The sequence below is a fragment of the Condylostylus longicornis genome, unplaced genomic scaffold (genome assembly GCF_029603195.1).
Source record: "Condylostylus longicornis isolate FDR11 unplaced genomic scaffold, ASM2960319v2 ptg000051l, whole genome shotgun sequence".
NCBI classification, from domain to species: Eukaryota; Metazoa; Arthropoda; class Insecta; order Diptera; family Dolichopodidae; genus Condylostylus; species Condylostylus longicornis.
In genome coordinates, this window is record NW_026578020.1 from 1,364,089 (window position 1) to 1,391,544 (window position 27,456).

General features: G+C 28.0%; 1 protein-coding gene across 5 annotated transcripts in view; it reads right to left on the minus strand.

The window, feature by feature from the left end:
- Window positions 1-27,456, minus strand: part of LOC129611548 (RNA-binding protein Musashi homolog Rbp6) — a 139,350-nt gene that overhangs the window by 64,198 nt on the left and 47,696 nt on the right. For all 5 annotated transcript variants that reach the window (XM_055524747.1, XM_055524746.1, XM_055524744.1 and 2 more), the window contains exons 5-8: window positions 27,112-27,194; window positions 26,954-27,038; window positions 16,943-16,978; window positions 16,718-16,801 (exon numbers count right to left, since the gene is read on the minus strand). In XM_055524747.1, the coding sequence (XP_055380722.1) occupies window positions 16,718-16,801; window positions 16,943-16,978; window positions 26,954-27,038; window positions 27,112-27,194 (288 nt within the window). The remainder of the gene's footprint in view (window positions 1-16,717; window positions 16,802-16,942; window positions 16,979-26,953; window positions 27,039-27,111; window positions 27,195-27,456) is intronic.

The following is a 27,456-nucleotide window of genomic DNA, read 5'->3' on the forward strand; positions in this document are numbered from 1 at the left end:
ATTTTCGGACACCATTCCCATTACACCTGAGATTAAATAAAAAAAAAATGAAAATAATGAAAAACGCAATAAAATTAAAAATATTAAAATAAAAATAAAAGCATCAAAATATTGAAATGAAAAGTTACACTAGAAATGAAAGAAAACCATTACATAAAATTAGTTGGGGTATCGGTCATTTATAAAACTTGTATTGGGAAAGAAAAGAGAAGGGTAAGTCAATTCATACATTATGACGTTACGGATCTCGATAACACAAGACAGTTTTCCTCTGGAAGTTTTAAAGAACGAGATAAGCATTCAAAATAATGAACACCAAAAGATATTGTTATGCTCTTTACTTTGTGAATCAGGTGTCTGATGACTCAATAAACAAGAGATTAACAAAGTAAAGAACATTACAGTATCTTTTGGTGTTTATTATTTTGATAGTTACATACTTTTAGAGTGGAGTAGACTGCGGCACCTTCCCCACTTCTCTTTCTGTCTAGAAATACCGAAAATTCAGAAAAAAATTTTTATATTTATTTGAATATAATGCAAATTAAATTTAATTGTTCTCGCCAAAAAGTCGTAAACTTACTCAAATAAAGGGTCGTTATTTAAGATATTTCTGTACAAATATTTCATGTTACAACGCAATTTTAAAAATAAGCTGACATCTATTTTAAGATGTTTCTTTTTTATTAAATTTTATTGAATGCTAACTATAGTTACTCGTGTAATGTTAACCAGTTGTGAATATAGTTTTAAATTTTTAGTAATTTAAAATATTTAAATATTCAAATACATTTAAAATAATATATTTTAAATTTAGGCCATTTCTCAAATTATTGCATTAAGTGTAGGCACACAGTTTGCCACATTAGTTATCCCTTAAACTATATATTCGCTGGACGAAATGTTTGAAGGATATATGGTGTGGAAACACTGGTTGCTTACATTATTGCTTACACACAGTGTTCCCACTCGGTAAAAACAAAACGTATCCAATTTCGAGAAAAAAATGTATCTAATCTCTTAAAATGGTCTAAACTTAAATACTAAGTTGTCTTATTTTGTACAAATCAACCCATAATTGATATTAATTTGCTTTATTCCACAACATGAGTTTTATTTTTTTAGTAAATTTTAGTAAAGAAAGCACATACAACTTTTATTACATTTAACATGTAAAAGTTAAGAAAAGAAAAAACATATGTACGTTTATTCTCTGTAATTGTTGGACTATGCTGTAAAGACGATTCACCATGAAAACGGACAAATTTTAAAAAATATGTACGGCCAATGTACTTTCTATAAAACCTAGCTTACACTAAAATATTTCTGGTACGTTCTTGTACAAATGTTAGATTTGAATACAGGAATAGGCAGTTAATAAAGTATCTTTTTTACTTTCTTCTAACAATTCGGAAACCTGCTTAGAAAAGCCAGCAAATAACATTTTTTGAAAATAAATCAACAATCACGATTAAATTTTACCAGCATTTTAACTGTTTTGTAATATTTATTTAGTGTTTGAAAAAAAACGTAGCCATATTTCAGCTAAATTTTAAAATGTAGCCATTTTCGACATTTTAGCAGATTTGAGTATCTTTGTATCCAAATGGGAACGCTGCTTACACAAATACATACAACATAAATACACTATATAATAGATTATAAGAATATGTATTGAATAATGAAATAAATGAGCCTTGAAACAGAACTCAAGTAAAAAGGTGTTTTAACTGCATCTTCACTTGCTGTTATATTAAGATAATGTCTTTATATCTAACAAGTCCCAATACTCAATTTTTTTTACGAAATGTTACGAATTTTTGGCCTCGTTGTTGGTTTTTTCTTTAAATGCCACTGATCGTGTCATATTTTTTATTATTTTTTTCTTTTTTTTTACGTAAAAAAGAGATTAATATTTTAAAAAATCTCAGGATATTATACACATTTTTTAAAAAGCTTCCCATTTAAATTCTATTGCACGAAAAAGAAAGAAAGGCAGGGGGAAAGAAAAGATGATAAAAAATTTGAAATTCATATTTCAGTATGGTTTCAAATGTTAATGAGGAAGGATTTATGATTTTTCATGCACATTTTGTATTTCCCAATAAGGTAACTTAAGTAGTGTCGGCTAACAAAAATGTTATTAAAAGTAATATAGGTTGACACATTTCAACAATTTGAATTATCTCATTTCGATTATTCATACGTTACTTATAAAATTGTTTCAAATAATTTCAGTTAGTTTTTAAATTATTAAAAATAAATATGTATGTACCTACTTCCAATAAATTTTTTTTTAAATAATTATTTTAAAACTATTTCAAACATGTTATATTGAGTGCTTCAAAAATTTTGCTGTGCTCTTTTTTCATATTTTATTAGCAGGTAAACAAGAGCAATCTATTTATAAAATGTCCCTGCATGTGTATGTATGACCTATCTTAATTCTAAACGGAAAGAATTTTAAAATACCTGAACAAAAATTTTAAAATACCTGTTATTTTACAGTCGGAATTTTCGAGTCATTTGGTAAAATACCATTTATTTCAAAAATAGAAAAATATTCAAATCCGGTCATAAAAATATATGATTGTTTTTTCCAAACATTTTAAATATTTTTTTTTCTTAGGTAATTGATATAAATGATAGTAAGTTTTTAATATTTTTTCAAATAAAAATAGAGGTAAAATTTTGAAGTTTATATAAAATTTGTATTTAACAAATAATATTTGATTGTATTTTAGATATTATTTTCTAATTCCCTCTTCAAATTTTTTCTTTACTATGTATTTATATCAATATTTAAGAATTATCTTTCATTAATTATATTTTCAACTTGACACCACAGGTACTTCCCATATCTTGCGTTAACTTACCCTGTGAGAAAAAAAAGCTGTTCACTTAAAAATAATGAAATGCTTTCAGTAACAAATAAAACGTTGAAGGCGAAGGTTGTGTTTGTTGTTTTCCCGCTTTTTTTTAAATTTTAAAATAATTATCAATGAAAATATTAATATATTTTTTTGATTTTTCAAATATATGTTCTAAATTTTACCTGCTTTATAATAAGTGTGAATTTATTTTAATATTTCTTCTCAAAAAATAGCCACTTCGATTTAAAAAAGGCCATATAAAATAAGGTGTGCTTTCAAGTTTCTCTCTGAGCATTGGGACTTGTTAGATATAAAGACATTAATTAAGATATTAGTTTATTGGAGTACACTGCTTTTTTGTGATATGATATCTTCTAATACGACGCTTCGGGTTGTCACACGATAAAGTTTAAATAATTTTCTTTTCAAATTACAAAATAAATTTCGTCATACGGCATTGAAAAATTTTGCAGTATTTTAACATTTAAATAATTTAGAACATAAATTTACTTAAAGGTCAACTTAACATAAGACAACTTTAAATAAAAAAGCATTGAAAAAATGATATAATATGTGACACAATTTTTAATGAATATGTTCCTAGTTTCCTAAGTACATACCAGCTAATTTCACTTTGAAAAAGCTTTTTACATTATTATTTTTTGCTTGTTAATTTATTTTATGTATATTATTTTGTATTTAGTTTTTATTTTTTACATAATATAAGTTGAAAAACTGCACTTTTATTTTCATTATTATGTTTCCTTCTATTGTGGCAATTACGACTAATGTCTTAAATTTTTGGTACCAAAAATGCCTTTTCTCGACGGCCTAGTGTATTTTGTTTACAAAAACTCCGAAAAGTATAAAGAACTTCCGCACCTAGATCCTCATATGTATTTGCTTTCTAATAATGTTTTAGAACACATAATTTCGATTATATTTTTATTATAGTCTCTGCCCTTTAAATCTCACTTGTAGAATTGAAATTCGTAGAAGTTACGAATTTTATAATGTGAATTCTGAAGTAGTAGAACTGTATTCGAAATAAGTAATAGAGTAATTATTAATCACACTCGTAATGAAAATAAATGTCAAATTTCTACAGATGAGTAGAAGTTTTTAAAAGTAGAAAGCCAGCATTCAAGAGCGTCGGTTAATTTCTTTAAGTTTGTGTGGATTTGTAAAATTGTTTTATGTAAAAGAGGAAAGTTTAAGTATTTAATAGAATTTATTTTATGTAATATAAATTTACATCAAAATGTTCTTGAAGGTTTTCTTGAAGGTCTATTGTTTTTTGAAAAGTCTTTTATTTTTTAATGTCTATTATTTTATTAAATGTCTACTATGAAATTTGAAGAATTTAAATATTGGCAATTGACAGTTGTAATAAAATTTCAATTTTGGCACTCCGAAGAATAATGTTGTCATTGCGGATTCATAATCTCTACGAGTGAGATCTATAATTACTATAAAGTTTACATGCGTAACTTAGTTTGAAATTCGTAGAGCTCTGCGAGTGAGATTCACAATAAGGGTGTAAGATTTTCATAAAATCTTTTGTCAAAAAATTCATTATCAAAATAAATTACATATATAACTAAATTTGAGAAAGTTACATAATAGAACTTTAATATGATGTCAATGTACATAATATATTAAATACATAATAGAATTAAATGATGTAAAAAAAAGTTATCACGAAGATAACGTCATGGGCCGCAATTTAGTTTTCAATGTGATGGGAATTGTATGAGACTTCATTTTATGAAACCATCCGAAAGCTTTCAATAGATAAACTGCCTCGATTTCTATGAATTCTTGTTTAATTTTTTATATATAAATATGTATATTTTATTATTGTCTTTTATTGGAAGTTTTCAAATACGATTAAATTTAGTAATAAAGGAATATCTAAAAAATGTTAGAAGTAAAAATTTTGGTTAACTCTCAAATTACTTTTTAAAAACTTTCGTGTCGGTAATACAGAATTAATACAATCAATTTTATTTTTACTTTTGCTTTGCGTATACAATAAAGTAGATTATGTGACGGCAACAAATTTTCCACATCGAGTTTTCGTAGAGAACGCACAACGGTAGGGAAGTGAAAATAAATTATTTTTAGCAACCAGTCGGTCTGTCAGATTGTCTGTCTGTGTGCACGCGTGTATCTCGAGTTTGGCTGAACCGATTTTCATGAAATTTAATATGTGAGTTTTTTTCGGCTATTTCACGGATTGATCAACTTTTGGAATATATCAGGTCTTGGAAACTGGACTTTTTTGCGGGCCAACTTGAAATTTTTGCCCATATAAAGAGAAATAATCAACCAATTTTCTTGAAATTTTTTGGAACGATTAAGACTTAGAAACCGAGCTAACGGCCGAATTTATATTTTTTACCATATTTATTTAATCTGGTTGTTACCGAAATCAATTAGCAAGCATTTCAGAGATTTCGGGTAGCACAAAGCGAAACTCTACTAAGAGCCAAATTTACGTTTTTCTATGTATATTAACTAGAAGCTTACTAACGCTCTAAAAATTGTAAAAAAAATTTTAACAGGTATTTTTATAATATTACATTTTTACACTTAAATAGACAAAACACATTGCGATCGGTTATGTGGTGACTACATCAGATTTTTTTTTCGTTGCTTTTTGAAAATCGGTTTTGTAGGAATACCTAAAAAAAATTATTATTTTTTCAAACTACTTGTTGCAATCGCTAGTTAACTCAAACAGTTAAGATCACAGCTTATGTAATCGGAAACGAACCGTTTGATTTTGCTGCAATTTATTATCTTTAAATATTATGCCGTTACGCAATTAAAGTAGGGAATCTTCCTTTAATATCATTTATTGAGCTAAATTATAGTTAAAAAGCACATGTGTTGTAGCTGCTAAGGGCTAAACAGCTCAAGCTGTATCGGCTGTTAGGCGATAAAAAAGCGCACTAACTTTTACAATACTCTTGCATCTTAAACGATATTGTAGTTACCAAAAGCATATTGTAACTTTTAATGTTCTCAGCAAATGTTTACATTTGTATTGAAACCAATAATGCAAAAACGAAATTTCGCGTAATTAATAATGCCAATTACTTATTGTACTGTTAAAGTTTTTTTGGCATATTTGTAAAAAAACAAATATCAAGTGCTTATTTTGTTTTGTGTGTAAAATGGCAAATTTAGAAGAGGATAACTTAATTTTATTTAATGAAATAACATTTAAGAAAGTAAAATGGCAAATTCAAACTATCAAAAATAATTTGTTGCCGAAGTAGTTGTCAATAAGTTACAAGCCAAAGTCGATATGCAAATTTTTTTTTATTACAAATTAATGATTGCCGTCCGATGCAATTATTGTGGACAGGCTTTTGAAATTATGGATTACACGGCTATATATTCAATTTGTGGGCTTAAATAAAATTTGATTAACAAAAAATTAAAGAGGCCTTATCATTGTTATATCTTATCCAAGTGTTGGAATATTCTCGATATATCGTGGTAATAATATCGCGATAGTTTGGCAACACAACCTGCAGAATAGTATTATGCACCTGTGGCCTGCAGTTAGTTTGTAAAGAAACATGTAATAGTTTTATATATAATATACATAATAGTGTTACTATAAATAAGTATGGAACAAATAAAATAGTATATAAATATTTTAATATTATTTAAAATAAAGTTGGGTCAAACCAATGGTTTGTATTGTAGCACTTTCCCTTCAACAAGTTAAAATTCTGCTTTTAAATACAGAGTATCTATATCCACCACACTATTAAAATTATTTTCATTCATAAATGAAACTATCCCTAGGATTGCATATATTTGGTATGAACGATTTATGCAGTCTTTGAAATAAAGCAAAAATTAATATAAAGAGGGGTTAACATAATGCTCGATTTTAAGGGTTGATTGTGTAAGTTAAGAAAAATAATTATATTTTTTAATGTCATGGAATTTACCGTTAGCTTTTTGTGTTTATAGAAATTTGAAAAAGCTTGCGGTTTCGGAAATATAAGGTGTCAAAAATTCAAATTTTACAAATTTCAAGAGGCGATAACTTGAAAGAGGGTGAAGATGGAAAAAATTTTCTTCTAACGAAATGAAGCATTTATTAGTGTCTAAAAGCCCCTAAAATTTCATGCTTCTACAGGCTGGGGTCTTGAAGAAAAACGACATCAAACATTTGGAAAAAACAGACTTTAGATAACAGTAAATTTGAACGGCCATTTTGTTTTTCTGAAGTTTAACTATAGTATACCGCGCTAGGGGAAGCAAGCCACTGACTTTCTGCGTTTGCAAAATTAAAAAAATGATTATGGTTTCACTGCACTAAACAGTTAAAAAAGGTAATTTTTAGGGTTTTGGGGGGTATAACTTCTAGAAGGGGGGAGATAGGTAAAAATTTTGTTCTACGAAAATAAGGTTCTAGTAAAGATTTATGTACGTATTAAATTTCAGTTTTCTATCTTCAAGGGTGTAGAAGTTTTGTAAACAGCCACACGGACGTGTGGCTGTTTTTTTTTTCAAAAATTTTTTGGAAAAGTGCTAAAAATATCATATGCAATTAGACTTATCAGCGGGTCACATAGGTATTGTAATTTTCATAATATTAACTTTAAATATTTTTATTTTGTTAACATTTCATTCTTATTTTATCGATAAAAATCGTTTGTTCTTTTGAACTTTTTGAATTTGTGATACTTACGCGAAAAAAAAAATTTTTGTCGCTTGCCAATAAAGTAGCAGATTGAAATATTTTAGAATATTGGTAAAATTATTGTATACATTGAAACATTTATGCTCATTTAAATTCGGTATTCTAATGACATTGTGCGTTTAGCTTCAACTTTGACATAATTAGTTAGAGGTTTTTCGCTTGTTAATTCCAAAGAAGGAGTATTAAGAATATAATCAAACTCAATACCGGCTTCACTTCACGTCTTTACGAAATATTTGGAAGGAAAAAAAAAGAACATAAAAATAAAAAAAAAATTTCAAGTTTCACCGATGTAATAAATTAATGTGTGTACGTACGAAAACAAAGTTATGGAATTAATAAAATTCAATACGATATTTCCCCGTTCTTGCTCATTTTTTAGAATTTATTAATTGTAACTTGACTTGACATTGATGTTTATTTGACGATGGTATTATACTGACTTTAAAACTATCAATAGTTTCGACAGTTGAAAACTATCTACAGTATCGATAGTGCCATCGATCGTTCTCCACCTCTATCTAATCCTTAATATATTGGGTAATCACACCAAGCTGAAGTTATTTTACAAAGTATTCTGAAGTAACACAATTCAGAAAAACAATGCTTATGTTTTTCCGAGGGAAGTTTTTTTTTATAATTTTTGTTTATTCTTATTTAGTTTAGTATATCCTCAAAATACGTCTAGTTTTAGTTATATTATTTAAATTTTTCTATGTAATTCAGTTGGTTTTCATTTGGGTTTTCAGAAGACCATTGGGGAACGTGAAACAGATTGATTACAGTGAAACTGTTATCCATCTGTTCTGCAGTATGAAGAAACTTCCATTAGTTGTTCTTATTAAAATTAATAAATTATGAATAATAATAGTAATGAGTAATATTATCAGTGTAATAGGCGCAATACCTATTTGTATGTTCTTGTGATAATGTATTTCAAATAGAAGATTGCTTGTACCATCTCATGTAAAGAATACTAAGTAATAATATAGATTACAGTATAAAGAAATTAAAATTTTTTTCTGCTTTTAGTGGTTCCTTTGACTACATTACACCTCTTTTCTGCAGTTGTATGAGGCAATTTCAACTAGTTATTCTCAACGTGAAACGGCTGTAAAAAATGCTGTTGGAAAACATGGAGCTGTCACGTCAAAGGGTAGTGCTCGGTCTGTGTCTGTGAAGAAAGCCAAAAGGGGAAAAATCCGCAGCAGCTAGGGCATATAAGGATTGGCTCTTATCATATTCTGACGGTCAAGTTAAGTGCCTAACAGATGAGCAACTGTATGATAACACAATTGGGGGCATCCCTAGGGTCTGCATTCTGTTTAGTAAAAGACTAAAATATCTTCCAATTCCAGATTGCTGTTTCAAGGATCAGGTGTTAAAGGTGGGATTTCACGGAGGTTGAAAAAATTTGTGCCCATCCAGACAAGGAAGATCTACTGAACTTGTGTGAAAGTGACGTCAATGCCCAATACACCGTCTGGTAAAGCAGTGATATAAATAAAGGAAGTGAGTGCCTAATTTGATTTATATATAGCAATAAATTAATTCTTTCATTTAATGCAATTAGGGAGGACATGTGACATCACTCTGTGCACTAAGTTTATAAGCAATAGGGTTGATGGATGACATGTCTCTGATAAGACATTCATTTCCGGCCATAGGCGGATTAGGTTTGATGTCCTGGTTCGATGTCCAGATGAAATGTGTTAGCTGCCTCATTCAACAAATTGGAGTCAATTCGAAACGCTTCTCATGGATGAAGTTGGTTCTTCGCCTGCTTCTGTCAGGACGATGGCTGATTTTGAACTAGCCAACGAAGCCATGATGGCGGTTATCACTAGCACCTATAATGAGAGTTGCTCCGCCAAGCCGAACCGGAGCAACAGGAAGAACGCGCGATGGAATGGGGAGCCTTCATGGAGCTTTCAGTTTCAATAGCGAAATAAGAAAAGTAAAAAGAAACTCTTGAAGGGTGTTCCGAAAGGGTATAGATGAGGTTTCCAGCACTGCGCGACTTTACAGCGTACTTTTAAAAAAATATGTCAGTGGGCACGGCCTAATGGAAACGCCTGATTACTCTATGACCGAAAATGGAAAGCAGACTTTGAAACTGATAACCTCAACGTGCTTTCCTGATTCTGAGTTTCTTCGGAACCACCTGGGTGCGGTCGTTGAACCAACAGCATCTTGGTCCAGAAGAGATGAGTGGTATAGATCCCGACCGGTTTTGTCGATAGGTAGGATTAGGTGGGCTGTTTTCTCTTTCAGGTCTTTGAAATTTCCAGGTGTCGCTAAATTTATACGCAAGGACGCTCTGGGAACCAATCCCTTGCATGAATCCCAGTACGCCTTTCAAGAGCTGAAGTGACTTGCGCTTGCTCTGCAGGGTATAGAGTTGCTCGCGAGAAGTCATTGGATTTGCGGGAGGTGGCAGTTGGCTTTTTCCTTGATATTGAGAGTGCTTTTGATAACATCCCATATGACGTCATCTGCGAGTCTTTGCACAAACGCGATTGCGCATCTGCCCGTTGATGTGACGACGAGCGGATGGGTTAGTCAGTCTCTACAGGGTAGGATCATTAAGTCCATCATAGCTGACGACACACACTTCATCTCTGCTGCAAAAGGATGTCCGCAGAGAGGGGCTCTTCGCTCTTCTGTGGTCGATTATAGCAGATGATCTAATCGTTGCACTTAGGGGCCCTATTTCTGATTTTCATCAACAGAGTTTACTTGTTGTGGAAGGGTGGTACAAATATGGGTTTACATATAAATCTTGGCAATAGTACCGGTTGTCTTCACCAGTCGTACAAGCAGGATTAAATTAACGAGCCCAATTGTGTTTTGTGAATGTATTGCCTGATCTAGAGAAGTGAAGCACCTGTTTGTAACCCTGGATGATCGCCTCTTCTGGAACATCCATCTAGTCAAGGTCATTGAGAGGGCTACAAAAACCCACAGGACTCACTTTGACTTCACTGAGGGTGATCTGATTCTGGGAATAATCATGTTGAATTTTTGTCTGTTATAGTACAATTTCGACTGCCGCTACAGGGTTCCCGATCGATGTACCTGTGATCGAGGTGGCCCGGTGTTTGAGTCGCGTTCAATCGTGAGGTACGCGGACGGGTTCACGACAGATCGGATTGGCTCGGATGTATATGATGTCCACCCTTGCATCTGTATATGTATATGTGAGCCTGGACCCATATTTCACAGTATTGCGAGCCGAAATCTATGAAACAGAAATCTGTATGAGAGTTAGCGTACTATTTATGTGTTCTCGGGCAATAAGATTACATCCCAGCTGGTCATGAGCTGCCTTACTGTACTCGTGGAATCGGCATGGGCAAACAAAGTCGCGCACTTTTGAGTGCCGATCCACAGTGGCATGCGGAATTCAGGTTCCCAAAGGGCTGGCGCGAGAAGGATCTGGGCTGACTTTTTGTGTTTACTGCCTTTCTGTTGGCTGTCATCTTCTGTCGTGGCAGCTAGGCTTGTCTGTCTCCTTGGGGTGGAATGTGATTTTCACTAGCGTGGCACGAAGGGGTGTCTTCATGCAAAGATGCTTCTTCTATCGCGCTCGGCAAAGTTAATTGCGGAGTTAACCGCCATGCACATTCTTCTCATAATTGTCCGACATTGCAATTAGCAGGGTTTCCTAAGCTTATAGGAACTGTTGCCTAATTCTCTTGTGAGTGTCTCCATTTTTATATTTGGAACAAAGATATTATAGGCGGGAGTCGTGAGTGGCTGCGGAGCCTCTTGCTCCATTCGGTTCTCTTGGAATCTAACAAACTAGATTTTTGGAAGACAGAAAAAGTTGGATGTGAATAAGTTGGACCTACTTATTTTTTTTTAAATCTAAACCTTAAATGTTCAAGTAATATGTAAAATCAGCGCAGGAATATTTCTATACTCAACTTCCTTCGTACAAATAATTTCCAACGTCCCTTGCAATTTTCATACAAAGTAGTAAATTTTAGATGAAAATTTTGACTATAATTTCAAAGACAGGTTATAGTATAATAATGTATGTTGGTGCCAATTCAAGAAATAATGTATGTTGGTGCCAATTCAAGAAAAGAAGCAAATCGCGAAAGAAATTTCCTAAAGAGTATTTTATATTAAATTTTCTTTCATCAAAAACATTAGCATTTCTACTTTGACGTTAATGAAAATAACACAATGATTGCATTATCAAGTTATTTTGAAACTAGCCCTGAGGGTTGATGTTTTTTATGAATTAGTTATTTGACCTGACACCACGGCTGATAGAAATACAGGCCTGGACGCTAAGAGTTAAAGTTCTTAAAGTTTTGTGTTACTAAAACATTAAAAAATTGATTTGAAAACCTTCCAGGCTCTGTTTACTTTCTAAGATTCTAATAAACGCTACACTGCAAGAAAAAAAAAATACTGCAATTTTTTTTTTTGCAGTATTAAGTTATTCGAAGATTTTTGTGTGTTATTTCAAATTTGAGAAAATGTACATTTTCATAATTTATAAAAATTATTACATATGTGTATTTTTATATAATTCTTTTTAGGTAGTATGTGATTTTAGTTATAATACGAAATGTATTCACTTTGTTTGTAAGTCTAATACACTGATTTAGCTAAGTTACCGTATCAGGAACTTTCAAATCTTTTAAAGTTTCTTTATAATATTTGCATTATATTCGTTTTTATGTAGGGGTAAATTTGGAACGACGCATTTTTTATAGTGATTATAAAACTACAAAATCTAAATAATCACAATTTTAAATTCTAGCTTAAAATCTAATAAAATTTTTATTGACTTTATTTTATGTCGTGTACTTTAGATTAAAAAAAATAAAAAACCTCATAGTTAGTTATATGTTTTACTATAAAAACCTCCTCCTCATATTCTGATACTAGTCCCCTTAGACCAACCATCAAATTTTCTTTAATATAGATTGAAAGAGATTGAACGCTCCCCGATTTGATAAAGCGAATTTACGCTAAATCAGAAGGCGAAGTTCTCTTTAGCCTTCTAGGAGAATCCCGGATAACAAGGAGCCGAGAGGCCCCTACGTTTGCATGTTGCCCCAGACGAGCTTTATGTCTCACTGCCCTTTATTTAATTTCAGCAACTACACATGGAATCTTTAGATTTCTGTGCAAATTTCCATTTCGCATAGGGGCATCTACCATATTCCGCAAAACCCTATTATTGAACGTTTGTATTCGCTGGACATGGATTTGTTTGGCACATCCCCACAACTGGACAACCAAAGCGGTTTAATAATTTGGTTGTAGAGCAGGATCTTATTCTGTATCGGCAATCTTGACTTGCGACCATTAAAAAAAATATAGCCGTAAGTTTTTTTTATTCATTGTATTATCATTTTTTACATTCGGATATGTTGCCTGACACGGTTGTTCAAAAAAAAATGTAGAAAAAACTCGAAAATATATTTAATCAAAATTATAGTTAAAATTTCAAATGGAAATTTGAATTTTTTATGTGTTTCTTAGAAAACTCCAAATTTCTGGTTTAGTTAATTTTCTTCAAAGAAAACTCGAAATGAAAATAGGGAAAAATTAAAATTTTTTACAAAAAAAAAGAAAAAATAAGATGATTCAGAAATGTCACTTTATAATAAATCCATTGCAGTTTTAACACATACATTCACAAAAAAAGCAGTGTCCAGCCTGGCACCCATTCTTTTATTTTTTGCTTGAAAATGTAGCAAACCTTCTGTATGGGATTTGCCTTTATAATTTCTTTTGTTACACATATGTACATATCATTGAGAATGTGACGCAGCTTTATAAAAGAACTGGGTAAAAATTAATTAATTGTTAAGAATTTAACTGAGTTATTTTTTAATTTTTTTCTCGTGAATGGGCTTTTTAAATAAAGGGAATAAATTTTAGTTGAGAAAATGTTTGTTAATATTGTGTACTGTACGTTAACTTTTTGTTTTACTTTTACATCAGTTGAACATTTGTTTTAGTCATCCACTCCGGCCCCGGCCTTTAACAATCGGATCTGCCGAAAATGGGATATACGAGTAGTTTCTAATTTACAATAAACATCATTTAAATTCAACATTAATAAAATGAGTTATTTTAGTTAGTAATGTATGTAAATGCAAATATACTACAGTTTTCGAAAATAAGAGATTCACATTTCTTATTATTTTAGCACGCATTCGTATTTTGAAACGTTTAGTCAGTTTAATCGTCTGTGATATTATTTATACAACACATATAAATGTTCGCCTGAGACATTTTTTTTAGGTAAATTCTGTTCGATCGCCAATGAAATGGAGAAAGTACATACATATACATTTTTTTGGTATTAAATTTTAGTTTGATTGTTTTAGCCATTGCGACAAAAATATTGTTATAAATATTTTATAGCACTTCTTGCAAAATTTTGAGAAATGTATTCTCTTGTTTTAATTTTACACTTACTACTGGTTTTGATACTTATTTTTTTTATTTTATCTTTTCAATGCTTCTAAACTTCTTAAGTTAGATTTTATTATCGGATTCGAATTGAAATAGGCAAGAACTATTTTTTTATTTATGTACTATATAAAAATTTCGCTTTAAAATTTTGTCACTTTTTTCAAAATTTAATTTTTTTTTGGAATTTTGACATAAAAAGTTAAAAAAAGCGATAATCATTATTTCTATCAAAGGACGTTGATAAATCAATTGGTGCATATCTTTAGCATAAGGTTTTAGGCTCCCCGGAACTACCGTATTACTTCAGCTGGTTGTTTTTTTACGCTCTCGTTTCAGAGACAATGTTAGCATATCTAGAATATATGATTATGACTTACTCTAACAGGTTTCTTACTGCATTTTATTTCAATACCCAAAATATATCTGGTCCCCAATAATTCTCCTAAATATCCGCAAATTCTTTAACGTCAAAATTTTGTTTTCAGTCTGCAAACTGTCTGACTTATAAAACTTTTACGGACAGAAATGTAGTAAATTTTTTACCCGTAATTGACTTTGAATTTTGATCATCCGTAAACGTCAAAACAAAAAAAAATTTTTTTTAGATTTAAAATAATTTTATACTTACATATTAAAAATTAACAAAAAAAATATTTTTTATATTATTTTTAACGAATGATAGTCACTCAATAAATCAAATTTATTTGCTGAATTACTACGTCAGACTGTCTGCATGTAAAAAACAAAATCTACAAATTTTGACGCTTAATTGACTTTTTTTAAACGTTTAAGAATTTAAGCTTTGACTGAAAGTAAAAACGCAGTAGAGTATTCGTAAACTCAACTTCGGTGATTTTGTAAAATTTGACGATTAAGAATTTACCATATGTTGATAAATTGTACTTAATTCTTAATTTGTGCTTATTAAACGCATTTCATATTTTGGCATATGTGAAGCAGCAAGAAATATTTGATCAAAACATGAGAAAAGAAAAGAACTGATTTATCGACTACCGGCCTGTAATCAATATTGCGTGATAGATTAGTAAAAATGTTTTTCATATTGACTCAGCAACTGTGAACTTTATTTTGAAACATTAATAGACTGTTTAAACAAAAAAGTAAAAATTCAATTTGTTGTAAAAGGGTCAATCTCCTATTATCCTTTAAACACATTTTCCTTAAAATGTTTTTAAGTCCCGCTTCCGCATTTCAGTTGTAACTTAACAAAATGTTATTGTTTTTTTCTCCTTTTTGTGTTCGCTATTAATTTCTATATAACTGAATATCATTTTCTCTAACTTTTCGAAAGTTTCAACTACTTCTACAATTAAGAAAAATTAAATTCTCTTGTATCAAAAGCGTTTACCGAAATCTAAAAAAAAACACGTATTTTAAGTGCTACTTAGTTAGAAGCAGCTCCTCCATTTCGCTTTCGTTCGAATATAAATAAAACTTCAAAAACACGATAAAATTTATGGTTGGTATTTCCGTCGTAACATAACTTTTGAATACCTACATATATTAGTTCATACACAGCATTTTTTTAGAGCATGTATTATATAGCCGCCGTAGGCAAAGTCCAGCCTATGGGCTGTCCGGGGTTCATTCAACTTCAAAATATGACCATCATATTGCTTGCAAGAGAAAAATATATCCGATTGCGACTACTAAAATTTTTTCAAAAAATTTTAAGAATTCAATCATAGATAATAGATATAGGAAATTTTCTATTTGTCAAAACGAAATAATCAATGAAGTCAGTTGAAAAAGTCATTTTTCTTATAAGTAGGTAATGTAAGAAACTCAAGTGGCCCATATTCATACTCACATAGTACATATTTGATCATAACCCAAAAAAGTTTGCCAACGACTGCTATATAGGAATGGAATCTAAGTCAAAGTAGCTAGATCAACTCAGTATAAAATTTATTTATATATTTAAAAAATTTGTAAGAATTTAATGAAATCCATATTGCAGGGGCAAATTAACACCAAAGCGTCACCAAAATTGGGCGTGCTACTTCGTCTTACTTTAATTCTTTTTCGACGATTTAATTTCTATACAAACTTAATACAAAATAAGTAGGAACATATCTGACACCAAAAATTTTGAAAATTTTAAAATCTTAAATACAGGTACTGAAGATGCAAAATATTGTAAAACGACGTAGCGCTTGGACATCACTGTTTATGTACCTATATGTTTGCATTAAAATAATAACAAAAAAATCCAAACAAAATTCGTTAGTTATTAATTTGTTCGTGCACAGGTTTGTAACGAGCCGGATGAAACAATGAGTTGAGTTATTGCAGGACCTTGTTAAAGTTTCGCAAGGCTCATGTCTTAATAATTTTTGTTTTAAAAATTTCTACATTTCATCATTTTGTTTAATCTAGCGGGAAGGTAATTCACAGAACTAGTTGCATCTACATGTTTTTTGTGTAAATTTTGTGTTTAAAAATACGGAAAGCAGGAATATTTTTAAACTGTAAGAAATTCGAAATAATTTTTATATAAATATTATCCATCATATTGTATGACAATGATCTAATTAAACTCGTTTTAATTTACAAACTTGGTACTCTTTTAGGTTTCGCCTTTAAGAAGTTTTGAGTGTATGGTTACTTTAAATTGATTTTATTGAACTTAAAATGTTACCTGTTGGGTATGGCAATCCAAAACTTGGGTATCCGGAATAACCGCGACCGGCAGCATATGCAGCATACGCTGCAGCAGGAAATCCTATATAGTAAATGAAATTATAATTATATTTTTTTATAATATAACATAATGAAAACAATTTTATAAAAAGTCGAAAAAAATAAATTAATTGAATTAAATATTAATTTTTATTCTTTTACAATTATACATTATATACCGTACCTTCTGGTAAAGTCCCTAGACCCCACATAATATTGTCTACGTAGGAGAAGCACATGAAAAGAGAAAGAAAAAGTACAGAAAAATAAAACACTACAAAAAAAAAGGACAAAAACAAAAAATTTGTATGCATCTAGAAAGCTAGTTAGTGGTATGTAAGTATATCAATATGCAATATTATTTTTAAAACAATAATATTATACATACATTGTATATATGTAAATATTTTGTGGATATGCATATATTATTGATATTTGAATGTGTTTACATATTGGAAATATAATTGAAAAAAAAAATTAATAAAAATATTTTTTGATATTAAAAATTTTGTAATAATCATGGATACAATAATTTATGAACTCCATGAATTTTTTATATTTGCAAAACATTCTAAAATTTTCAATTACTGCGAATACGCAAAAAAAAAAGACTTATTTACTTTTTGTTTTATTTTTTTTTAATAAAAGGACAAGTTAAAATACTTCCATTTTTAAAACGGTGAATAAAATTCATCTAAGAAAACAAAACTATAAGTTCTTTTTATTCTTAATTAATTTCTTTTCTAAAAAATCTATGTATGTATATTTTAGTATAATCTAATAAAATTTTTCTATTTAAATATTAAAAGATAAAATTGATAAATAAAATAAAACTAAATATAATATACTATATATATCTCTATGCACATATAATCGTATTATATAATTATTAAATATAATAACTATGTATATTTTGTTGTATATAAGCGCAAGAATGTAATTTTATACAATATATTAATTATCCAACTTAAACGGAAACACTTTCTATTCGAATAAATTGTTTGCTTAATTCAGCTTTTAATATAATTACTGCTTTTTTGTCCAGTCGATCAATTTTCATTGGACTTGAAAACGTTATTTTTGAGTTGGGTTGTTTTTGTCTGATAAAAATGATTGTGGATTTGAATATAGAAGTCCAATTACAATAAGTTGGTGTTAGAAATTTAATACTCGTATCAAAAGTTTATTTTGGAAATCAATTTCAAACATCCTCTATATTTATATATTCAAAGTTTAAAATTAGTGTAAAGATAATTATTCTTTGTTAAGAAAAAATATGTATTACGTAATATCGACTAAGATAATTTTTTTCTGAAAACACAAAGTTTCAGATTAAAGTAATAGCGAATAAATCTTATTTTATGTAGAATAGAAATTATTCAAGTGTATAAATCAACAACGAGTAATAATTTATTTATTTAGCAGGCTGCAAAAGCATTCCTTTTGTTGTCATTAAACTGTCAGATTAATGTTGAATTGAGATATAATAGTACTTAGTTTTACTTTTTTTCTCTGATTATATAATTTTCTAATGGTTTGAGTTTTTTTTCAAGTTTTATAAATGTTCATCGAAAATTTATCATCCAGTAAATTTTTCGTTGCGAAAAGTGACACTTTAGTCAATAAAAGTTTATTATATTCCTAAACAGTCATATATTAAAACGAAAATTAATTCAACCAGCATTATATCAGTATATCAGTTGAATATATATTTATGTATGATACATATATATATGTTTATATATCTACGTATATGTATATACATAAACGTAAAATAATTGTTCATTTTACAAAAATCATGACAGACAATTGTCTTTTTTTGAATTATAAATACGCACTTGAATAATTTAAACAAATATTTTATAACTGCAAAAGCTTAATTTCCATTTCTTATTGACGTTAATTAAAATACCTTGGGAAACAATATTAATTTTCCAGATACCAACTCCAAAAATTAAATCAATAAAATTATTCATATAACTTATAGAATAATATTAAAAATTTACAAAATTATCGATAATAAGCCAAAATTTAGAAACAATATAATCATTAGTATGTATAAATAAATTGATTAAAATTTTACGATATATATCACTTAATTTGTTGAAATGATAGTTGTTCCTACTTTGAGTATCAATTAAGTTATAGTGATAATTCTATTAAAAAGTTCGAAGCTATTATTGTAAACAAAAAAGAATTCATACAAATGATTTGTGTCTGTAATGAACTTTTCGAAACTTTTACAATAAATATCACTATCGCTTAGTCATTTGTTTCTCAGAAGAAGGTCCAGTAATTTTTTTTCTTTTAACAATGTGCATACTGATTGTAACATTTTATGTTTGCTACATAAACTATAATTTATACATATATAATATTTATTTTACTATTTCTAAACCTAATTTCTATGTTTATGTATTTCTTTTTCCACATTATATAAAAATACAAAAATTATATATTGATTTTCTCTAAAGAATATGAATGTATGAATGTATAAATATTATTAAATATATTATTTTTTCAAAACAATAATAATTTTATTTAATTTTTATAAGTATTCCATATGATCTGCTAAATAAAACTATTTATTAAAAAAATATAGTTATAATAATTAAATAAAATAAATGTTTTGTATATATAATAATTTCACACGCAACACGCACATTTACCACTTAAAGCCTATGTAAACATTGTTAAAAATTTTTTATAAATTCTCTATAAAATAATCTTTAAATTATGGAAAGTATAAATTACATATAATTAAAAAAAAATTAAAAAAATAACTCAAACTACAAATGAAAAAGATTAATTTAGCCTAAATCTAAGTATAAAATAATTTTGTTTTTTCAATTTATTAACACGCATATATGTATGCATATGTGTAGATATTTTCTTTTAAAGATTAAGAGTATTTCTCTTTCTGTTACAAACACCGATCAAGTTTTTTTAAATCTTGCTGTTGTAGTAAACTGGAATATTACATGTATTCTTCCATCCAATTTATGTTTGCTTTCTTCGAATTTATAGGCTGAGAATCACAAATTAAAATATCACAAAATTTTTTATTTGTTTTTTTTTTTTTTTTCTAGAAAAAAACAAAATAAAAACATATAAAATATTACAAAATATTGTTTTAACACTAAAGAATTTATTATATTATATAATCAATGTGATTGCAAACTAGCTCCGTTACTATCACTTTCACTTCTGTGAAAAAAAGTGATAAAAATTAAAAAATATATATATCGTAAATATGAGTGCACACCAAATTTTGGTTTGTGTTTATGTTAGATTTTTCACTTAGAAATTTTTTTTTTCGGTAATGATTAATTATTTTTTTCGAAGTTGTTAGTATAGTTCTTTGCGGCGTCATTTATGATTATATAATATCTTGGGCCTTATTCTAAGTTTAGAATTATTAAGTGGTGATATTTATCGTAAAAGTTCGAATTTTTTTTTTATTATGGACACGAATCATTTGTATGATCTCGTTTGTGTTTACGATAATATCGGACTATTTACGATAAATATGACTAAAATACTTAGTTATTCGATACTCAAAATAATCCCCATTGTAATAATAAAAAAAATCGTATATGACATTTCTAAATTTTTTATAATCCTAAATTATTAAAAAATATTAGTAAATTTTCAAATTAATATAAAATATGTAATCTAAGCATTATCTTCAGCTAATAATATTTTTCATTATGTTTTTGTACATTATTAAAATTTAAATGATAATTAATTTTCTGATATAAAATCTAATGTTAATGAACATTTGTTTCCTAATCATTTTTTATGTTTTCCTTTGCGGCAAATTATATTATTATTTATTTTAGAAGTTTAAATTTCAACCTATGGTTTTTATTAATATATTTTTATAGTCTCTATATAAAACAAATGTATTTATAATTAAAGTAATTTAATTACAGCTAAACAGAAGTATATTACTAAAATCTATTTTTATCTATATGAAATATATATGTATATGTATACACAAATTTATAAAATTGCCACTTTCCCTCCCTGGGGATTCTTTAGTTTGCACTTTTCTGTTTTTATTTTGCAACGAATTAAAATAACCATAGTTTATTAAAATGCGATTTGTGTGTAAGAATATAAACAATTAGTGTGGAATATGTGTATAAATTTCAGTGCCTTTACGTATGCAACTAAAAGTGCCATAGAAAATTTTTAAAAATGTTAATAATTTAAGATCAGTTATTATTGAAAATGTTAATAACTTTATTTTAAACATTTTTAAAATTATTGTGTTGTTACGATAGCAAATAAAGAAACAAATACAATTGAAAAACGAATTACTTTAATGCGATCAACGAAACAAAATGTAAATAGTAAAAAGAGTCAGAAACCTAATTACATATATATATAAACAGTAAAAGCCCTATGAAATATTCTAAACTAAAATTATAATTTCATTGCAACCAAAGTAAATTAAAAACACGTTTTACAATTAGAAAGAGAATATAATATAGATACAGATTTTATATGTATTTATAACTTAGTTTCCAGAAATAACCCAATTAGTAATAGCTTGAAAATACCCTGGAACAGGGTTTTAAACTTGGAATCTATGCGTCAGATTTTACGGAAAATGGGAAAAGTGGCATTATAAATTTTATCATTTTTGCTAAGTTACTTTTATAAACATATTTATAATAATATAAATTTTTTCATCTTTTTTAAAGTTAAAAAATTGTTTTTTTGTATTTGTATTACATATTGACAATAAAATAAAGTATAATGGTTCGTAATACATGTGTATTAAATTTCACAGCTCTGACATTGACATAAAATATATACATATTATAGAATTCAATTGAAACGATATTTTAAAAGTTTTAAGCATTGTGCCATTGAACCAAGCATTTTAAACTTTGTTTTATATTAATTAATAAAAAATTTGCAAAGTTTCTGTCACACCTTGAGTCAAACCACTAATGAACTATACAAATCAAAGAAGGACCTTTGTTTAAAAGTTAAAAAGTAAAGCATAGGCTAAAATAAAAGTGGTTGGTGCAACAGAACCCATATTGAGGGGACTCATATTAAAAAATTGAGGGGGATCTTTTTTAAGAGCTAAAGTTAAAGTTTCAAATTCAACACTGTTGTAAATGTGTTTTAACTGATTTATTGTGATTTATTTATAAACTAATCGTGAAAATAAAGGAAGATGACGCGAGGCAACAACCATATAAAAAGCATTAACAAAACTAAACATGTCTGGTTAGCGAAGCTTAGAATTTATAATATTTCTGATAAAGATAGTAAGATTATTATTTATATTTAAAATATAATAAATTTCAATGCAAGAGGGAAAACCATATATTAGGAAAACAGTATCTTATAGTAAATTTAGTATTGTGTTGGTACGGAATATTCCTCATTTTTAATTAACTGAAAATTTTATGTTAAAATTTTTGAATAGGCTGGCTATCCTAGTGATTATTATTAACGCATAGGTGTGATGTTTGTAAAAGAAGAATAAAAAGGTATAAAGACTAAAGCATAAAGACACTTGAACATTTTCATTTTCGTAATCAGTTCGACTTTTTTTCGATACTATGAAAGCTTTTAAAATTTTAGCTTTTTTTAAACTTATCAATATTTTCTCACATTTAAATTTTTCACAGAGTAGTCCTATACAAAATTTGGCATAAACAATTTGCATTTTATCATAAATGTATAATTAAGCAGTTTTAGTTAATGCTATAACTATGCATTAGAGTATATCTTAAGACTCAAAAAATAGAATGTTCTTACATGAATTTGGAACGAAAAACGTTCAAAATTCACATACCAAATGGAACTGCCGGTTTGAAGAGTAAGAGTAAAGTTACCATTAAATATCTAATATATGTATGTATATGTGTGATTTATGTCAATAATTCCGAAATTTTTATTACACTGTATTATTACACTATATACTTATATGCTATGTAATTCATGTACTCATTGTTAAAAAAAAACTAAGATTAAAATGGAATACTTAGCGAATCTTTCATTTATGAAGTATTTCAAAAGTATTATTTTTAAATTATAAAACACAAAATGCTTTTAAATTTTTTGCATTCAATAATGTTAATTTAACTAGTTTTTCGATTTAGGTCGATCGAAATCTCGTCGATTTGGCTTGTTCAGCAATTAAAATTGCACTGATGAATAATTCAAATTAATATCAAAAATTTTGGTAAAAATTTTTCCGTTTTTTTTATAGTTTTCGCTATTTATAATGGATAAATTTAATTACACTAATTATAATACCTAAAGTAAATTTAATCTAAAAACTTATTCTTCCAGTTTTAGTCACAAAAAAATTTCAGAACATCAAAAAATTTCAAGTTTCTCTGATTGGCTTAATTTTCTAAATGTCTATACCTCTAATACAAAGTACTTTGCAAATATGTAAACATACAATGATATATCTTTGTATGATGATAATACATACAATGAAATATCTTGCAAGTTAAAAGTAATTGAAATATTTTTGTTATTCGAAATATTCAAAAGTACGTTATGAGTATAACGTTTAAGAATATTAATTTTCAAATTGCGTTCAATTTGCTTTTCTTAGAGAATTACGATCATAAATTGATGAATAAGTCTAATAATTTATTGTAAATTTCAAACTATAGCAGGTGGTATAACATACACATTTCCCAGTATGTCAAATGCACATGATTCACGTTAGTTACGAGTAATTTCAATTAAAAAAGTTATTCTAATACTGTTTTAAAGTTTGTTAAAATATACATTTAAAAACAAAAACCAAAGCTTTTGTTAAGTTTCTTATTAAATAAAAATAAAAACTCTTTAAAGTTTATCTTGATAATTGTCAGTATTTATAATCAAATACATAAAATGAATCAAATTTAAAAATGTCTTCATGAAACTTCAGGACATTCCATGACTCACGAAATGACAAAACTGTTAGTAAGATCTGAATATTTGTACAACTTAATTTCAGTACTATAGTGGTCAGATTGGTTTCCTTTATATGTTCTACAGTTTTCTAACACTGATTAATTGGCACGTCTGTCTATACCTATAATTTCCAGAGCATATTTGAAATCACGAAATATGTATGTACGTATACGTCGCCAGCACGATTAAGTTTTTTTAGTTTTTTTTTTTCATTTTGTTTTTATGGTTAATGCATATACGTCAAATTTAAAAATACTTAACTACAAATGACATAATTACAATAAACATACTGGGAAACTCATAGTATAGTTCTTCATTTGCTATCAATCAAAAAACCTTATTTTGCAATACATATACTTGAACATAATTATACTTATGCAGGTTAATATAATGATAGCACGAACTGCATATGTTTAAAATTATGAATTAATGTTATAAATTTTATACAATATTCATGTAATTTTGCACAAATTCTTCACTTTCTTCTTTACTCTTCTTACAAACTATTGTTTTTATTACTTTAATAATGTAGAAATTTACGAATAGATTAAATTTTTTGGTAATATCTTTGTATGTTATATAATATGCTTTAAAGACCTATTGATACATCTATTTATATAAAGTATATGTATAATGTAACATATTAGATTGTATGGTTATAATAATAATAATGTTATTATAAAAGGAAAAATATATTCGATTAATTACGACTAAATATTTTCAAATAATTACAGTAAAATCTATGAAATGTTTACATTTAAATTTAAATTACAAAAGTTATTTAATAAATCGCTTAATATGGAAAATTTTGCATATATCAATTCAAATTTTTTTTCCTGCTTTTGTTTATAATTATTCACTATAATATACATATGTGTATAATATATTTTATACATAAAAGTTAAATTACTTTTTATTCAAAATTTAATTATTATTTAATCAAGAAAAATATTTTCTATATGTAATTTAGTTTTCATAAATTCTATATTATATAATTCTGAAAAATAAACAAAAACAATATTATAAATAATAATAAAAACAAAGATAATAAATCTTTATTTTAAAGTATTGTAAACAATATAAAATTACATTTCGAAAATCTAATTGCATGATATACTTAAATAATACTGTTGTTTATTTAATTTTTGGCTAAAATTTAACGTCCAAGAACTTAAAAAATGTGGCTCCGTTAAATGCAAACAATGCATAAAATGCACACAAATAACATTTGCGTATCTAGTTCTCTCGTTTTCTCTTCTATTTATGTAGGCCAGTGTACTTGAGCATGGAATAATGTAATTATACATAGCAGTTATTTCGAATAGTACACAAACATTATATGTGTATACTTATAAGATATTGTTGACTTTGTGCCAAATTTTTGTAAAAGCTCTTGAACACTCAACCTAACCTTACTCCTACCTACCACTCATCACTAAAATAAATCAACTAATGTCCTAAGTAATATTTGTTAATAATTGTTTCATTAAACATGAATTCATTATTTATAAGATGATTTTAGCGATTTTCTATAGCAACATAAACATAATTACATTAATAAAATAGTTTTGTTTTTTTTTAATATCCTACAATATTACATCTTTTTTTTTGATAAATTTTATCCACCTTATTTTCTAATCGGTTTAGAGAACGTTTATATAACGCTCATAATATATAGGCATAAATTATTTCAAATAAATTATTGAATCCATATTGAAAAGAACGGACAGACGTATGTTTTTACTGCTTGTTTAAATACGTTATACATCATTTTATGTATGTAAAATTTGTGAGTTTCTAAGGTTTTTATGATATAGAAAATGTTTTTTATATTTTAAAATAAATATATAATTTTAAAATAATGAGCGATTTGTTTCTGTACTATTGACTGTTCGAACCCTACTTTCATGTATGATAATTATAAAACTTTAGTAGTAAAATAAACTATACATACATATATGTATGTAACGGAAAATTTTATTGATTGAGCATTAAAATTGTGCTTTTAATAGCTTAATTGACCATGATAATAATAATATCACTTAAAAAACAATTGAACTATTAACCTTAAATGTTATTAAAGGTAAAAACAGGTAAGAAATTTCTTTAACCCCAAAAACTTGTTTTATAATGTGGAATTAAAATGACTTCAAAGCGTAAATTATTTAGTAATAACAAAATTTTTTAATTCAAATCATAAGAAACGTAAATTCCACTAAAAGCACACAATATCTTTAATAGGACTTAAGATATCGTGACGTAGGACTTATATCGTGTGGGAGACATTATAAGAAAACAGCCCTCAAATTAAAGACACATTTTGCTTATTAAACAGCTATATCATTAAAAAATATTAAAAAAATATATAAAAATACAAATTATATATTCGATTAAAATTTCAAAATGAGGGACTTCGTTAATACGTTGCATGTTTTAAAGTTCTGAATTTAATTGTGAATTCAATAAATAGAAATCAATAAATTCAAACTAGAACATTATTGCCGCCTTGGTAACTGTGCTATTACAGTTGTTGTTACAGGTGGTCATAGTCCTAAAGTGGTAGAGCCAGGTAGTTGATACAAGGTTGATGGCAATTCAAGACCTGGCAAACTTAACAAATCGCTCAAAGGATAAGTTAAAGCAGCTGTTGTTGCAGTAGCTGCTGGAGCAACATGTTGTTGCGTAGTAGTAGCAGGGGTTGCTGTAGCTGCATTAATCGGTTGTGCACGAATTGCGGATGCAGCAGCTGCTGCTAAAAGTCTTTTATAACCAACAATAGCAGCGGCGTCATAGAATGCTTGCTGTTGAACATTCGAATATTGCAAGAGAGTGGGAGTTGCAACAGCTGTAGGCGGATTAGTTGTATGTAATGGAATAATGGTGTGTGTTGGAGTAGAAGCTGCAGCTGCAGCAACGGCAGCCGCAACAGCAGCATTTTGTTGTTGTTGTTGGGCAGATAAATTTATTGGTTGAATTTGACTCTGCTGTTGTCCAGTCTGTTGCTGTTGAATTTGCTGTTGCGCTTGTTGTTGTGATTGTTGTATTGTTATTTGATGATGTTGGGCTGCTGCTGCAGCTGCAGCTATGTTAGCTGGTAATGGATAAGGTGCATAACGTATTGTTGATGTACCAGGTTGTGATGGTACATTACCAGTGGCAGCAGCTATCGCTGCAGCACCTAATGTGCTGGCAGCAGAATGATGGCTTACATGACCACCAGTTGTAGCACTTAGTACTACTAACTCACCATAAGCAGTTCGACCAGCCGCACGAGTTTTTGCCAAATTAGCTGGTAACATCACTTCTTTTGGCTGGGCTTTTTTGCATTCAACCTACAATTTTTCAAAAGAGTTGTAAGTTTTATTAAAATTCAATCTTAAGCTTCAACTTTTTGTAAGTTTTTACCATTTTATTATTTATTTCATGGAAATGAATTTCACAAACTTTGTCTACAACGTCTTCACTTTGGAACGTAACAAATCCAAAACCTGAAAATATTGCAAAGTTATGTGTATATTAATTTAGGCACAATAAGAGACTAGAAAAATTTCAAAAGAAATGTATTTATTATAAAACTTCTTCTGAGTAATCTTACAAGTATAAGCGACTTAATATAATATTATTTACATAGTTACTGAAGTTAAACAAAATGTTTTAATACAACTTTAGGTTATTTTTTCAAAATTAATTTTGCTTTTCGTTTGAACACATATATACATTTTTACATATACTTGCAAACAAAATTTTAAT